The 16071-nt window shown below is 48.4% G+C and overlaps 1 protein-coding gene across 2 annotated transcripts in view; it reads right to left on the reverse strand.

The window, feature by feature from the left end:
• Positions 1-16071, reverse strand: part of ttc39c (tetratricopeptide repeat domain 39C) — a 163216-nt gene that overhangs the window by 51890 nt on the left and 95255 nt on the right. For both annotated transcript variants that reach the window (XM_072468520.1, XM_072468521.1), the window contains one exon: positions 12469-12637. In XM_072468520.1, the coding sequence (XP_072324621.1) occupies positions 12469-12637 (169 nt within the window). The remainder of the gene's footprint in view (positions 1-12468; positions 12638-16071) is intronic.

A 16071-nucleotide genomic window follows, 5' to 3' on the forward strand; every position in this document is an offset into this window, starting at 1 on the left:
ACTACCAGTTATAACCCCAGGGGAAACGGGCAGGTGGTGGAGAGGGAGAATGCGACGGTCTGGAAGACCATCCTACTGACCCTGCGGTCCAGGAATCTCCCAGTTTCTAACTGGCAGGAGGTCCTCCCCGATGCGCTCCACTCTATCAGGTCCCTCCTTTGCACGGCCACAAACGAGACTCCTCATGACCGCTTGTTTGTTTTCCCTAGGGGAGCTACCTCAGGGGCCTCGCTTCCGTGCTGGCTGAAGACACCGGGACCAGTCCTCCTCATAAAACACATCAGGAGCCATAAGACCGACCCTCTGGTAGAGAGGGTCCAGCTCCTACACTCCAACCCCCAGTATGCTTATGTCGAACATCCCGATGGCCGACAAGATACCGTCTCCCTCCGGGACCTGGCACCCGCAGGCATCATCACCACCACAGCCCCCACACTATATCCCACCCAACCTACCATGTCCAGCGCCCCCGCCGCTAGAAAGCTCCCGCATTTCCTCCCGCCCGCCACACCGGTCCACAGGAATGAAGCTCCAGAAGAGACGCTCCCGGAGTCCACGCCTGTGCCCACACCGGCCCCACTTCCGCTGCCAGCACGGATGAGCCCTACACCCGGACCAGCAGCAACACCAGTGCTTCGGCAATCGCAGCGCACAATCCGTGCGCCGGACCGGCTGAACTTATGAGCCCGTCACCCCCGCCGGACTTCATTTTTTTAACAGGGGGTGAATGTGGTGAATGTATCGTACTCGTAATTCACCAGTGTATTAGTATCATGTTCTGCCATTGTGTTACAGCTATGTTATGTTGTTGATCTTGTGGGCTCCACCTATAGGCCATTGTGTGGCTTCACCCACAGGGGGATATGTTGGGGCCTGTACAGGCTCCGCCCATGGCTCCTCCCCTTGAAAGGAAGTATAAAGAGCAGTTGACCTGTAGGCGGTTCGCAGTATTGTACCAGTCGCAGGCACTGTTCTAAGCTGATTAAAACCACGGTTTACTTCTACTCGTGTCTTTGAGTGAATTGATGGTCGCATCACTACAGAGCTAAGTAATTCCACAACGAGCACATCAAGATCTAAGCTGTGCATTCCTGCCTCATCCAGCCTTGGGCGGCACAGTGGTTCACACTGCAGCCTCACAGCGCCTGGGACCGGGTTTGATTCCGACCTTGGGTGACTGTCTGTGTGGAGTTTGCACGTTCTCCCCGTGTCTGCGTGGGTTTCCTCCGGGTGCTCCGGTTTCCTCCCACAGTCCAAAAACGTGCAGGTTAGGTGGATTGGCTATGCTAAATAGCCCCTAGGTGGGGTTACAGGGATAGGGTGGGGGACGGGGCCTATACTTCCTCAGGAAACTAAGGAAATTTGGCATTCCACATTGACTGAAAAACAGGTAACAGGTCATCTGTGTACATGCTAAAGAACTTTCTAGATGCTGGAAGAAACTGGATAAAAAGGGAGAAGTTAGCAGCCTCAGCTGTGAGGCCTGCGAGACCAACCATCAAGACTGCCGAGTTTGGGACCAAGACAGAAGAAGACCAGTTCAACTTAAGATGGGAAATTCATCACCTCACCCTGCAACCAGTAATATCGGAGTCCAAGCCAGGAGTCTTGTGGTTCATTGTAACTAGTAATCAGTGCTTCAACCAATAGAATAAAGAACAGTCCAGTGTTTATCTAGCGTTTTAAATAGTAATAGTCAGTTTTACAAAATAACTTGTGGGAGTATTTTTGTCTGCCATGTCAGCTGATACCTCAGTCTGAGGGCAACATATGGCAACCCTGGGTGGGCACAAACCACCAGCCTTTGGGCTAACAGTCAACTTGTATGAATTAAAATGGATCCACCAGCATTACTGTTAGCTCTGAGGGGCTTGTTGGATGACGATATAGATTTGGGGCGGGGAGGGGGGGGATGGGGTGCGGCATGGTGGATGAGGCCCATGATGGTAGTTAAGGGGACAGGAATGATCCCTGGGATGATCCACATGCGATGAGTATGCAGAGGAGCTGTCAGCCCCACTTGCACCCACGGCCATAAACCCAATCACAATGAGCCATCAGTAATTAAACAGACAACACATGATTGGAAAAAGCTACTTAACAATCCAGACAGAGTTTGAATTACTACATGCTGAATATTCATTTGAAACACAAGGTCAGAGCTGGAGGCGGAGTTGATAATGAAAACTTGTGTTTGAGTAATTGGCTATGAGATTATTTGCCCCCCCTTCGTTTGCGAGTCTTGCATCTAGTGCATATGGCATTGAATTGGATTAGTTAACCCCCCGTGATCTGATACTGTTAGTTGTATTAAAGTTGCTTGTTTAATATGTGTAGGTGTATTTTGAATTAGGTTAAATGGGGAGAAATAAAATGAAATTAAATGAAAATCGCTTATTGTCACGAGTAGGCTTCAATGAAGTTACTGTGAAAAGCACCTAGTCGTCACATTCCAGCGCCTGTTCGGGGAGGCTGGTACGGGCTGCTGGCCTGCCTTGGTCTGCTTTCAAAGCCAGCTCTTTAGCCCTGTGCTAAACCAGGGATGTTGCTAAACCAGGGATGTCCAGAAGGTTAAGTTGTGATGAAATGATAGAGGAATTGCCTTACACTTCTCTTTAACTTCGGTTTAATGTCAAAGGCTGTCTGTGGCTGTGAAAGATTGATTGTTAAACTTAGAATGTTTATAATTTATTGAGATTTTATCTTGTTCTTTTAGTTTTAAAGAAAGAATAACAGCTATTGTCTTAACTTATTTCTCTTGTCTTCTCTGAACATTGTAACGGCCTTCCTATTGCTTCCTTTATTTCTCATTTCTTTAACTTTGCCGTTATAATTTTGATCCACGGATGCTTAATAGACAAATATCTTTAAGTAGAATAGAGGAAGTGGGAAACTCAAAAGTTACAAAAGAGTACCCTGCGCTAGCCTTCGGATAGCAGAACCCAGACTTGTTGGCACCCGAGAGGTCAGTGGGACTCAGTTCGATTGGTCCATTGGTGGCCAATGAATTGGCCAAAAGGCCGTATTCTGCCAGGTAACAGACGGCGATTGGATCCTACCTGAGTGGGGTGATTTTTCAGAGAACCAAGGAAAGCATAGTCGGGTATGAACACTCAGAGGAAAGGAGCTGCTCTCTCTCTCTTTTCTTTTATCCAGAAAAGCTGCATAACGGGTGTATTTCTGAAACTGCAGAGACCTGAATGAATCTACAGTGAAAAATCATTAGAGAGAAAGCAAAAACTTCAAACTGAAAGTCTATATTAAAGAAAGTGGTGCTTGAAGACAACCTTCAGAAATAAAGACACATCCTTTTTACGTACTATTTTTACACCCCTCTTTTCTCCTGTGTTTGTTTGTCTTGTGTGTGTGTGTGTGTGTGTAGTCGTGGGTGTGTGTGTAGTCGTGTGTGTGTGTGTGTGTGTGTGTATAGTGTGTGTGGTCGTGTGTGTGTGGTCGTGTGTGTGTGGTCGTGTGTGTGTGTGTGTAGTAGTGTGTGTGTGTGTGTAGTCGTGTGTGTGTGTGTGTATAGTCGTGTGTGTGTGTGTGTGTGTGTGTAGTCGTGGGTGTGTGTGTAGTCGTGTGTGTGTGTGTGTGTGTGTATATAGTGTGTGTGTGTAGTGTGTGTGGTCGTGTGTGTGTGGTCGTGTGTGTGTGTGTGTGTAGTAGTGTGTGTGTGTGTGTAGTCGTGTGTGTGTGTGTGTGTATAGTCGTGTGTGTGTGTGTGTGTGTGTAGTGTGTGTGTGTGTGTGTGAGTGTGTATGTGTGGTCGTGTGTGTGTGTGGTCGTGTGTGTGTGTGTGTGTGTGGTCGTGTGTGTGTGTGTGGTCGTGTGTGTGTGTGTGGTCGTGTGTGTGGTCGTGTGTGTGGTCGTGTGTGTGATCGTGTGTGTGTGGTCGTGTGTGGTTGTGTGTGTGTAGTCGTGTGTGTGTGGTCGTGTGTGTAGTCGTGTGTGTGTAGTCTGTGTGTGATCGTGTGGGTGTGTGTGTGTGTGTGTGTGTGTAGTCGTGTGTGTGTAGTCGTGTGTGTGTAGTCGTGTGTGTGTGTGGTCGTGTGTGTGTTTGTAGTTGTGTGTGTGTTTGTAGTCGTGTGTGTGTGTGGTCGTGTGTGTGTGTGTGGTCGTGTGTGTGTGTGTGGTCGTGTGTGTGTGTGTGTAGTGTGTGTGTGGTTGTGTGTATGTGTGTGTGTGTAGTCGTGTGTGTGTGTGGTCGTGTGTGTGTTTGTAGTCGTGTGTGTGTGGTTGTGTGTGTGTGTGTGTGGTCGTGTGTGTGTGTGTAGTCGTGTGTGTGTAGTGTGTGCGTGTAGTCGTGGGTGTGTGTGTGTAGTCGTGTGTGTGTGTGGTCGTGTGTGTGTGTAGTCGTGTGTGTGTGGTCGTGTGTGTGGTCGTGTGTGTGTGGTTGTGTGTGTGTGGTCGTGTGTGTGTGTGTGTGTAGTCGTGTGTGTGTGGTCGTGTGTGTGTGTAGTGTGTGTGTGTGGTCGTGTGTGTGTGTGTGTGTGCAGTGTGTGTGTGTGCAGTGTGTGTGTGCAGTGTGTGTGTGGTCGTGTGTGTGGTCGTGTGTGTGGTCGTGTGTGTGGTCGTGTGTGTGTGTAGTGTGTGTGGTCATGTGTGTGTGTGTAGTCGTGTGTAGTCGTGTGTGGTCGTGTGTGTGTGTCTGTGTGGTCGTGTGTGTGTGGTCGTGTGTGTGTGGTCGTGTGTGTGTGTGTGTGTGTGGTCGTGTGTGTGTGGTCGTGTGTGTGTGGTCGTGTGTGTGTGTAGTGTGTGTGTGTGGTCGTGTGTGTGTGTGTGTGTAGTCGTGTGTGCGCAGTGTGTGTGTGCGCAGTGTGTGTGTGCGTAGTGTGTGTGTGTGGTCGTGTGTGTGTGGTCGTGTGTGTGTGGTCGTGTGTGTGTGGTCGTGTGTGTGTGGTCGTGTGTGTGTGGTCGTGTGTGTGTGGTCGTGTGTGTGTGTAGTGTGTGTGTGTAGTGTGTGTGTGTGGTCGTGTGTGTGTGTAGTCGTGTGTGTGCGCAGTGTGTGTGTGCGCAGTGTGTGTGTGCGCAGTGTGTGTGTGGTCGTGTGTGTGTGGTCGTGTGTGTGTGGTCGTGTGTGTGTGGTCGTGTGTGTGTGGTCGTGTGTGTGTGGTCGTGTGTGTGTGGTCGTGTGTGTGTGGTCGTGTGTGTGTGGCCGTGTGTGTGTGGCCGTGTGTGTGTGGCCGTGTGTGTGTGGCCGTGTGTGTGTGTGGTCGTGTGTGTGGTCGTGTGTGTGTGGTCATGTGTGTGTGGTCATGTGTGTGTGGTCATGTGTGTGGTCGTGTGTGTGTGGCCGTGTGTGTGTGGCCGTGTGTGTGTGGCCGTGTGTGTGTGTGTGTAGTGTGTGTGTGGTCGTGTGTGTGGTCGTGTGTGTGGTCGTGTGTGTGGTCGTGTGTGTGGTCGTGTGTGTGTGTAGTGTGTGTGGTCGTGTGTGTGTGTGTGTAGTCGTGTGTGGTCGTGTGTGTGTGTGTGTGTGGTCGTGTGTGTGTGGTCGTGTGTGTGTGGTCGTGTGTGTGTGTGTGTGGTCGTGTGTGTGTGGTCATGTGTGTGGTCGTGTGTGTGTGGCCGTGTGTGTGTGGCCGTGTGTGTGTGGCCGTGTGTGTGTGTGTGTAGTGTGTGTGTGGTCGTGTGTGTGGTCGTGTGTGTGGTCGTGTGTGTGGTCGTGTGTGTGTGTAGTGTGTGTGGTCGTGTGTGTGTGTGTGTAGTCGTGTGTGGTCGTGTGTGTGTGTGTGTGTGGTCGTGTGTGTGTGGTCGTGTGTGTGTGGTCGTGTGTGTGTGTGTGTGGTCGTGTGTGTGTGGTCGTGTGTGTGTGGTCGTGTGTGTGTGCAGTGTGTGTGTGCAGTGTGTGTGTGGTCGTGTGTGTGGTCGTGTGTGTGGTCGTGTGTGTGGTCGTGTGTGTGTGTAGTGTGTGTGGTCATGTGTGTGTGTGTAGTCGTGTGTGGTCGTGTGTGTGTGTCTGTGTGGTCGTGTGTGTGTGGTCGTGTGTGTGTGGCCGTGTGTGTGTGTGGTCGTGTGTGTGGTCGTGTGTGTGTGGTCATGTGTGTGTGGTCATGTGTGTGTGGTCATGTGTGTGGTCGTGTGTGTGTGGCCGTGTGTGTGTGGCCGTGTGTGTGTGGCCGTGTGTGTGTGTGTGTAGTGTGTGTGTGGTCGTGTGTGTGGTCGTGTGTGTGGTCGTGTGTGTGGTCGTGTGTGTGGTCGTGTGTGTGTGTAGTGTGTGTGGTCGTGTGTGTGTGTGTGTAGTCGTGTGTGGTCGTGTGTGTGTGTGTGTGTGGTCGTGTGTGTGTGGTCGTGTGTGTGTGGTCGTGTGTGTGTGTGTGTGGTCGTGTGTGTGTGGTCGTGTGTGTGTGGTCGTGTGTGTGTGGTCGTGTGTGTGTGGTCGTGTGTGTGTGTAGTGTGTGTGTGTGGTCGTGTGTGTGTGTGTGTGTAGTCGTGTGTGTGCAGTGTGTGTGTGCGCAGTGTGTGTGTGCGTAGTGTGTGTGTGTGGTCGTGTGTGTGTGGTCGTGTGTGTGTGGTCGTGTGTGTGTGGTCGTGTGTGTGTGGTCGTGTGTGTGTGGTCGTGTGTGTGTGGTCGTGTGTGTGTGGTCGTGTGTGTGTGGTCGTGTGTGTGTGGTCGTGTGTGTGTGGTCGTGTGTGTGTGTGTAGTGTGTGTGTGTAGTGTGTGTGTGTGGTCGTGTGTGTGTGTAGTCGTGTGTGTGCGCAGTGTGTGTGTGCGCAGTGTGTGTGTGGTCGTGTGTGTGTGGTCGTGTGTGTGTGGTCGTGTGTGTGTGGTCGTGTGTGTGTGGTCGTGTGTGTGTGGTCGTGTGTGTGTGGTCGTGTGTGTGTGGTCGTGTGTGTGTGGTCGTGTGTGTGTGGTCGTGTGTGTGTGGTCGTGTGTGTGTGGTCGTGTGTGTGTGGTCGTGTGTGTGTGGTCGTGTGTGTGTGGTCGTGTGTGTGTGGTCGTGTGTGTGTGGTCATGTGTGTGTGGTCGTGTGTGTGTGGCCGTGTGTGTGTGGCCGTGTGTGTGTGGCCGTGTGTGTGTGTGGTCGTGTGTGCGGTCGTGTGTGTGTGGTCATGTGTGTGTGGTCGTGTGTGTGTGGTCGTGTGTGTGTGGCCGTGTGTGTGTGGCCGTGTGTGTGTGGCCGTGTGTGTGTGTGTGTAGTGTGTGTGTGGTCGTGTGTGTGTGTAGTGTGTAGTGTGCGTGTGTGTGGTCGTGTGTGTGTGTGTGTGTGTGTGTAGTCGTGTGTGGTCGTGTGTGTGTAGTGTGTGTGTGTGGTCGTGTGTGCGTGTATAAGATGGGTGAGGGCGAGTTAAAGGGGGGGTTAGGAAGTAGATAATACTTAACCTATTATATTTCCTGCATATTTGATTATAGTTATTATTAATTAAATTAATTGTGTTCATCCTTACAAGCCTGGTGACTAGTTATTGGGCAGCCAAGGGCCAAAAACTTTGGGTGTTTTCCAAGAATAATTTATTAATTTCAATGCGACTCCAGGTCAAGTGGCACTGGAATGATTTTACAAGGGACTGCGGGGAAATTCTCAAATTCTTCAACTGGAACAAGGTTTGCAGTAGCTTTGAGAATTTGAGCATTTGTTTGCCAATTTTCAATATCACCGTAAAAGCCATGGACTAAAGACTTATTTTTTAAAAATTGTAATCCCAGACTGCTTGAGTATGGGAAATCTATGAAATTTTATGTAATCACTTTGATCAATGAGTATCAGACTTTAAAAAAAACACCACCAAGCCTCGCCACAAGAAATTAAAGGTGTTTTCCTTCATACAAGTTGGCATTCTTAAAAGAAAACAAATTGGGGGGGGGGGAAAACTGACTGTTAAAGGAATTCTAAGTAAACAATAAAAACAAATATCGTCTAGGTGGATTCTACAGACACAAATTTATTTCAAAGAGGAGAAAATCTTCATAATAATCTTTATTAGTGACACAAGTAGGCTTACATTAACACTGCAATGAAGTTACCGTGAAAAGTCCCTAGTCGCCACATTCCGGCGCCTGATCGGGTACACTGAGGGAGAATTCAGAATATCCAATTCACCTAAAAGCATGTCTTTCAGGACTTGTGGGAGGAGACCGGAGCACCCGGAGGAAACCCACGCAGACACAGGGAGAACGTGCAGACTCCGCACAGACAGTGATCCGAGCCGGGTCCCTGGCGCTGTGAAGCAGCAGTGCTAACCACTGTGCTACTGTGAGATTAAATAAACATTAATAGAAATCTGTCAGCCCAACACCACTGTTTGAATTTGGGATAATTCTGGAGATGTGAAAAGTGTGCTGTAATTTAGCAAGTTACTTTTAAAAATGATAATGTCCTGTAAGATAAAGACCAAGCAATCAAAACATGTTGCTGCCTGGAATCAGATAGAAAGGTTTTATTCCTGTTTAACAGATACGAGTTTGGACTGCATAATCTCTCCAGTGATTGGGATAGGATAATAAGTACAAAGAACAAACAAGGAAAAGTACAACACAGGAACAGGCCCTTCTGCCCTCCAGGCCCGTGCTGCCCGACTAAACTACAATCTTCTACACTTCCTGGGTCCGTATCCCTCTATTCCCATCCTATTCATGTATTTGTCAAGATGCCCCTTAAATGTCACTATCGTCCCTGCTTCCACCACCTCCTCCGGTAGCGAGTTTCAGGCACCCACTATCCTCTGTGTAAAAAACTTGCCTCGTACATCTCCTCTAAACCTTGCCCCTCGCACCTTAAACCTATGCCCCGTAGTAATTGACCCCTCTAACCTGGGGAAAAGCCTCCGACTATCCACTCTGTCTATGCCCCTCATAATTTTGTAGACCTCTATCAGGTCGCCCCTCAACCTCTGTCGTTCCAGTGAGTACAAACCGAGTTTATTCAACCGCTCCTCATAGCTAATGACCTCCATACCAGGCAACATTCTGGTAAATCTCTTCTGCAACCTCTCTAAAGCCTCCACATCCTTCTGGTAGTGTGGCGACCAGAATTGAACACTATACTCCAAGTGTACCCTAACTAAGGTTCTATACAGCTGCAACATGACTTGCCAATTCTTATACTCAATGCCCCGGCCAATGAAGGCAAGCATGCCGTATGCCTTTTTGACTACCTTCTCCACCTATGTTGCCTCTTTCAATGACCTGTGGATCTGTACTCCTAGATCTCTTTGACTTTCAATACTCTTGAGGGTTCTACCATTCACTGTATATTCCCTACCTGCATTAGACCTTCCAAAATGCATTACCTCACATTTGTCCAGATTAAACTCCATCTGCCATCTCTCCGCCCAAGTCTCCAAACAATCTAAAACCTTCTGTATCCTCTGGCAGTCCTCATCGCTATCCTAAATTCCACCAACCTTTGTGTCGTCTGCAAACTTATTAATCAGACCAGTTACATTTTCCTCCAAATCATTTATATATACTACAAACAGCAACGGTCCCAGCACTGATTCCTGTGGAACACCACTGGTCACAGCCCTCCAATTAGAAAAGCATCCTTCCATTGCTACTCTCTGCCTTCTATGACCTAGCCAGTTCTGTATCCACCTTGCCAGCTCACCCCTGATCCCGTGTGACTTCACCTTTTGTACTAGTCTACCATGAGGGACCTTGTCAAAGGCCTTACTGAAGTCCATATAGACAACATCCACTGCCCTACCTGCATCAATCATCTTTGTGACCTCCTCGAAAAACTCTATCAAGTTAGTGAGACACGACCTCCCCTTCACAAAACCGTGCTGCCTCTCACTAATACGTCCATTTGCTTCCAAATGGGAGTAGATCCTGTCTCGAAGAATTCTCTCCAGTAATTTCCTACCACTGAAGTAAGGCTCACCGGGTGCCTGTAGTTCCCTGGATTATAAGTAGTGTGATACATCAAAATAGATAGGATTAAGTAATTGAGGATAGAAAATAGAAACTGGAAATAAAGGATAAATAATTTGGATTGGAACAATTAAGGGCCTGGTAGCAAGTAAACACAGTGAGGAGTATCCACAAGATTGGTACTGCTGAATGGAGAACTAGAGAATATTTTAAGTCCATGTATGTTGTTAATAAGAATTATTAGGCTGTTGCCTAATTTCAGAACAATTAACTGTAATTGGACATCAATTAGTTCAGATCAGGTGTATACTTTGCTTATGTTTAAACATTGTAAAATTAAAATGAAACGGAAGTTAGAAATGGAATTGACATGAACGAATTATCAATATAACAAAATGTAACATGGCATGGACTTGAATATCTGCTTTCGCAGGGTGAGATATGAACAGGGGGCGGAATTCTCCCCCCCCACGCCGGGTAGGAGAATCGCCGGGGTGTTGCGCGAGTCCCGCCACGCCACCCCGGCACCCGCACGCGATACTCCTACCCCCCCCAACCGGCACAGTGAGAATCACAGCTGGCCGCCGGGAGAATCGCCGCTCGCCGTTTGTAACGGGCAAGCGGCGCTGGCGCTGTCCACACCTGGTCGCTGCCGGCAGGAACAGCGCGGGAACACTGGGGGCACGGCCTGCGGGGGGTTCCTGCGTCTGGGGGGGGGGGGGCCTCAAAAGGGGTCCGCAATTGGTGCCCACCGATTGGCGGGCCGGCCTCGCTGAAGGAGAACCTCCTTTCCTCCGATTTGCGGGGCGGCCACAGGGAGGACGACAACCGTACATGCGCAGGTGGGCGCCGGCCAACCCGCGCATGTGCGGGTGACGTCATTTACGCGGCGCCGCTTTTACGCGGCGCCAAGGCCCAGCGCGCGTAAATGACGTGGCGCTACTCCTAGCACCCCGGGGGCGGGTGAATAGGGGGTGGGAGAATAGGGGGCTGGGAGCGGCCTACGACGCCGGAGTGAAGACACGCACATCCAGACAGTTACTAGACTCAACGACTCTCCCTTGGACAGATCCCTGTAAGAACACTATTCACGACACCCTTTGCTGCTCTTGTTTAGCCTTGTTCCGCACTGTAACCAATCACTATTTGTTGATGCACCACTGTCAATGTTCTCTGTCGATTATTCTTTTGTCTACTATGTACGTACTGTGTACGCTCCCTTGGCCACAGAAAAATATTTTTCACTGTACTTCGGTACACGTGACAATAAAAATCAATCAATCAATCAAGCCATGTGTCTTGTGGCTCATTGTAGCAAGTAATCAGTACTTCAACTAGTAGAATAAAAAGCAGTTCACAGTGTTTAACGAGTGCTTTAAACAGTAATGAAGATGCGGTTATTTCCAAATATCGTGTGTGGGTGTTTCTTTGTCTGCCACATCAGTTGATACCTCAGTCTGAGGGCAACAGACATTAGTGAGCCAGATGGGTTTTTAGTTTCATGGTCACCATGATGGAGGCTAGCTTTCAATTCTAGATTTTAAAAAATTAATTGAACTGGAATTTGAATCCCTTGTCCCCAAGGCACTAGCCTGGGCCGCTGGATTACTGGCCCAGTGACTTTGGGCACGAGAGAGCCCCGAGAGAGCGTGTTTCAGCAAGTGTTTCCCAGCATTCGCAGTGCCGAGAAACACAGGACTATTCAACGCAACGCGCTTTGAATCAGGAGCCTGAATGGGGAACGCGCGGTCGAAGCTGCACATAGCCCCGGCGGGGCTCCGCTCCCAGAACTTCCCATTGTAAAAAACGGAAACAAACCCCAACCTCATTATGGGAGGGTCCCCTACCCCACCCCCTCCAAATACCCACGCCGGGCAATCCCAGCACCATAGCATACAAAAGAATGCCAGCTTGGCACCGTGGCTGTGCCCAGGGACCACCCTGCTAAAGGGCATGCAGCTGGGGGCCTCTGATCCCCTTGGAGACCCCCCCCACGCGTGCCACTCCGTCTGGTTCCCGTTTGTGGGGACCCGTACCAAACGGCACTCGCCAGGGGTCTCTGAGGCGAATGGGTTGAATCCCAAATCTGCACATTAGAGTACTGCCTCGCTCTAATATGCAGATTTGCAAAAAAGCGGTCCTGCCCCTTGTGGGCGGAATTCACCGTGCAACGTTTCCCGAGATCACGTTGAATCTCGCTAGGCCTTGCGGGCCGGGTAGATCCCGGGAGCAGGGTCTCCCGACTTTCAAGGCCACACTGTACCACGGCGAGCTGCTAGTGTGGCCATAGAATCACATCCATTATTACTACAACACCAAATGGTTAATCCAAGCAAAATGATCAATGGTGAAAGGTTTAAACTCTAGTTAAAATTAGAAAGTTATGCCAAATTTGGTTATTTTTATATTAATCATAAAATACTTGTGAAATCATTTACCATCCAGGCATTTGAAATAAGGCAGGACACATAGATTCAAGAGTATTGGCTAAATATCTGTGGACAGAATAGGTGGAAAGAAAATGGCATGAGGAAGGTCAAAAAGGGTAAGTTCCATCAACAGATGCAACTACCTTCCTGTTTCTAAACATTCAAAGTTCTTTTCTATTTCTGCTCATCATAAACATTTTAAGTCTCTAAATACAAACAGAACTGTACCTCCAATCGTTGAACTCTCCCCTTGAAAAACAGAAACAATGAAGAGTCTGGATAAATGGCTTCCTTTGTCTGTAGGATTTCTTTTGCCTCCCTCAACCCAGCTTGCGCATCCACGCCGTCCAAAGCAAAGAAAGGACGCACCACGGTATGGTACCATAGCAAGGCTAATCTAAAAGATAAAACAGCAGAGGTTTATCATTTGTGCATGCCTTAAATACGACAACTTGTTTTGTGTGAGAGGGCTGCTTTCTGCAGACAAGTGCATGGCCCCAGGGCCAAAACTGGACAATAAACTGAAAGCACAATCTCGCAAGCTTGCGTGAACAATCAACCGTTGATATGCTAACTGTAAATTAATACGGGGCATTTACTGGATTCTCCACGTGATGGACAGGCACCCTCCTAATAGCTGAAAACCCAAGGTGATACCATCTATGAATCATGTTTATCAAACTCGAGAACTCCCTGTAAGCTTCTCTGTCATATCACCTCGCAAGCTTTTGTTCACCTCTCCTAATAGCTTATGTGCATCATGTCAATTTGTGTCTCTTGTGAAACACTTTACGATATTTTACTACATGAAAGATGATATATAATATAATAATTTTTATTGTCACGAGTGGGCTTACATTGCAATGAAGTTACTGTGAAAAGCCCCCAGACGCCACATTCCGGCACCATTTCAGGTACACTGCGGTTGAATTCAGAATGCCAAATTACCTAACAGCAAGCCTTTCGGTACTTATAAGAGGAAACCGGAGCACCCGCAGGAAACCCACACAGACACAGGTTGAACGTGCAGACTCCACAGTGACCCAAGCCGGGAATCGAACCCGGGACGGCGGTGCTGTTAAACAACAGTGCTAACCACTGTGCTACCGTGCCGCATGTAAATCCAAGACATTGCATTGGTCCCTTCAGAAGGTACTTCTGATGTAACAGTCATAGGCAATGGAAACAACTTCCGGGACAGCACAGAAGGCCGGTGACATGATCACAATAAATAGGTCTACATTTCGGCAAGGCCATGGAGAGATTTAGGATCAGAAGTAGGAACTTGCACTGCCAATCAATAAGATCATGGCTGCTCTCATGCATCAACTCCATTTTTTCACCTGTATAGATCCAACTTACTCAGCCTCATCCCAGGAACAGTCTAGTGAACCTGGACTGCACAGTCTCCAATAAATATGGAGGCCAACATTTATTCCAGGTTTGGTCTCACGAAAGCTCTGCACAATTGTAACAAGCGTTCATAAGAACTAGGAGCAGGAGTCGGCCATCCGGCCCCTCGAGCCTGCTCCACCATTCAGTGAGATCATGGCTGATCTTTTGTGGACTCAGCTCCACTTTCCGGCCCGAACACCATAAACCTTTATTCCTTTATTCTTCAAAAAACTATCTATCTTTATCTTAAAAACATTTAATGAAGGAGCCTCCACTGCTTCACTGGGCAAGGAATTCCATTGATTCACAACCCTTTGGGTGAAGAAATTCCTCCTAAACTCAGTCCTAAATCTACTTCCCCTTATTTTGAGGCTATGCCCCCTAGTTCTGCTTTCACCCGCCAGTGGAAACAACCTGCCCGCATCTATCCTATCTATTCCCTTCATAATTTTATACGTTTCTATAAGATCCCCCCGCATCCTTCTAAATTCCAACGAGTACAGTCCCAGTCTACTCAACCTCTCCTCGTAATCCAATCCCCTCAACTCCGGGATTAACATAGTGAATCTCCTCTGCACACCCTCCAGCGCCAGTAGGTCCTTTCTCAGGTAAGGAGACCAAAACTGAACACAATACTCCAAGTGTGGCCTCACTAACACCTTATGCAATTGACAAAACTCCATTTGCCTTCTTAATCACCTGTTGCACCTGTAAACCAACTTTTTGCAACTCATGCACTAGCACACCCAGGTCTCTCTGCACAGCAGCATGTTTTAATATTTTATCATTTAAATAATAATCCCTTTTGCTGTTATTCCTACCAAAATGGATAACCTCACACTTGTCAACATTGTATTCCATCTGCCAGACCCTAGCCCATTCACTTAACCTATCCAAATCCCTCTGCAAACTTCCGGTATCCTCTGCACTTTTGCTTTACCACTCATCTTAGTGTCGTCTGCAAACTTGGACACATGCACTTGGTCCCCAACTCCAAATCATCTATGTAAATTGTGAACAATTGTGGGCCCAACACTGATCCCTGAGGGACACCACTAGCTACTGATTGCCAACCCGAGAAACACCCATTAATCCCCACTCTTTGCTTCCTATTAATTAACCAATCCTTTATCCATGCTACTACTTTACCCTTAATGCCATGCATCTCTATCTTATGCAGCAACCTTTTGTGTGGCACCTTGACAAAAACTTTCTGGAAATCCAGATATACCACATCCATTGGCTCCCCGTTATCAACTGCACTGTTAATGTCCTCAAAAGATTCCACTAAATTAGTTAGGCACGACCTGCCCTTTATGAACCAATGCTGCGTCTGCCCAATGGGACAATTTCCATCCAGATGCCTCGCTATTTCTTCCTTGATGATAGATTCCAGCATCTTCCCTACTACTGAAGTTAAGCTAACTGGCCTATAATTACCCGCTTTCTGCCTACCTACTTTTTAAAACAGTGATGTCACGTTTGCTAATTTCCAATCCGCTGGGACCACCCCAGAGTCTAGTGAATTTTGATAAATTATCACTAGTGCATTTGCAATTTCCCTAGCCATCTGGGATGCATTCCATCAGGGCCAGGAGACTTGTCTACCTTTAGCCCCATTAGCTTGCCCATCACTATCTCCTTAGTGATAACAATCATCTCAAGGTCCTCACCTGTCATAGCTTCATTGCCATCAATCACTGGCATGTTATTTAGATCATAGATCATAGAATTTACAGTGCAGAAGGAGGCCATTCGACCCGTCGAGTCTGCACCGGCTCTTGGAAAGAGCACCCTACCCAAGGTCAACACCCCCACCCTATCCCCATAACCCAGTAACCCCACCCAACACTAAGGGCAATTTTGGACACTAAAGGCGATTTATCATGGCCAATCCACCTAACCTGCACATCTTTGGACTGTGGGAGGAAACCGGAGCACCCGGAGGAAACCCACGCACACACAGGGAGGATGTGCAAACTCCGCACAGACAGTGACCCAAGCCGGAATCGAACCTGGGACTCTGGAGCTGTGAAGCAATTGTGCTATCCACAATGCTACCGTGCTGCCCACATTTGTGTCTTCCACTGTGAAGACCGACCCAAAAAACCTGTCCAGTTCCTCAGCCATTTCCTCATCTCCCATTATTAAATCTCCCTTCTGATCTCATGAAATTATGAGGGGCATAGACAGAGTGGATAGTCAGAGGCTTTTCCCCAGGGTAGAGGGGTCAATTACTAGGGGGCATAGGTTTAAGGTGAGAGGGGCAAGGTTTAGAGTAGATGTACAAGGCAAGTTTTTTTACACAGAGGGTAGTGGGTGCCTGGAACTCGCTACCGGAGGAGGTGGTGGAAGCAGGGACGATAGTGACATTTAAGGGGCATCTTGACAAATACATGAATATGATGGGAATAGAGGGATACGGACCCAGGAAGT

This window comes from Scyliorhinus torazame, chromosome 11 (genome assembly GCF_047496885.1).
Source record: "Scyliorhinus torazame isolate Kashiwa2021f chromosome 11, sScyTor2.1, whole genome shotgun sequence".
Lineage (NCBI taxonomy): Eukaryota > Metazoa > Chordata > Chondrichthyes > Carcharhiniformes > Scyliorhinidae > Scyliorhinus > Scyliorhinus torazame.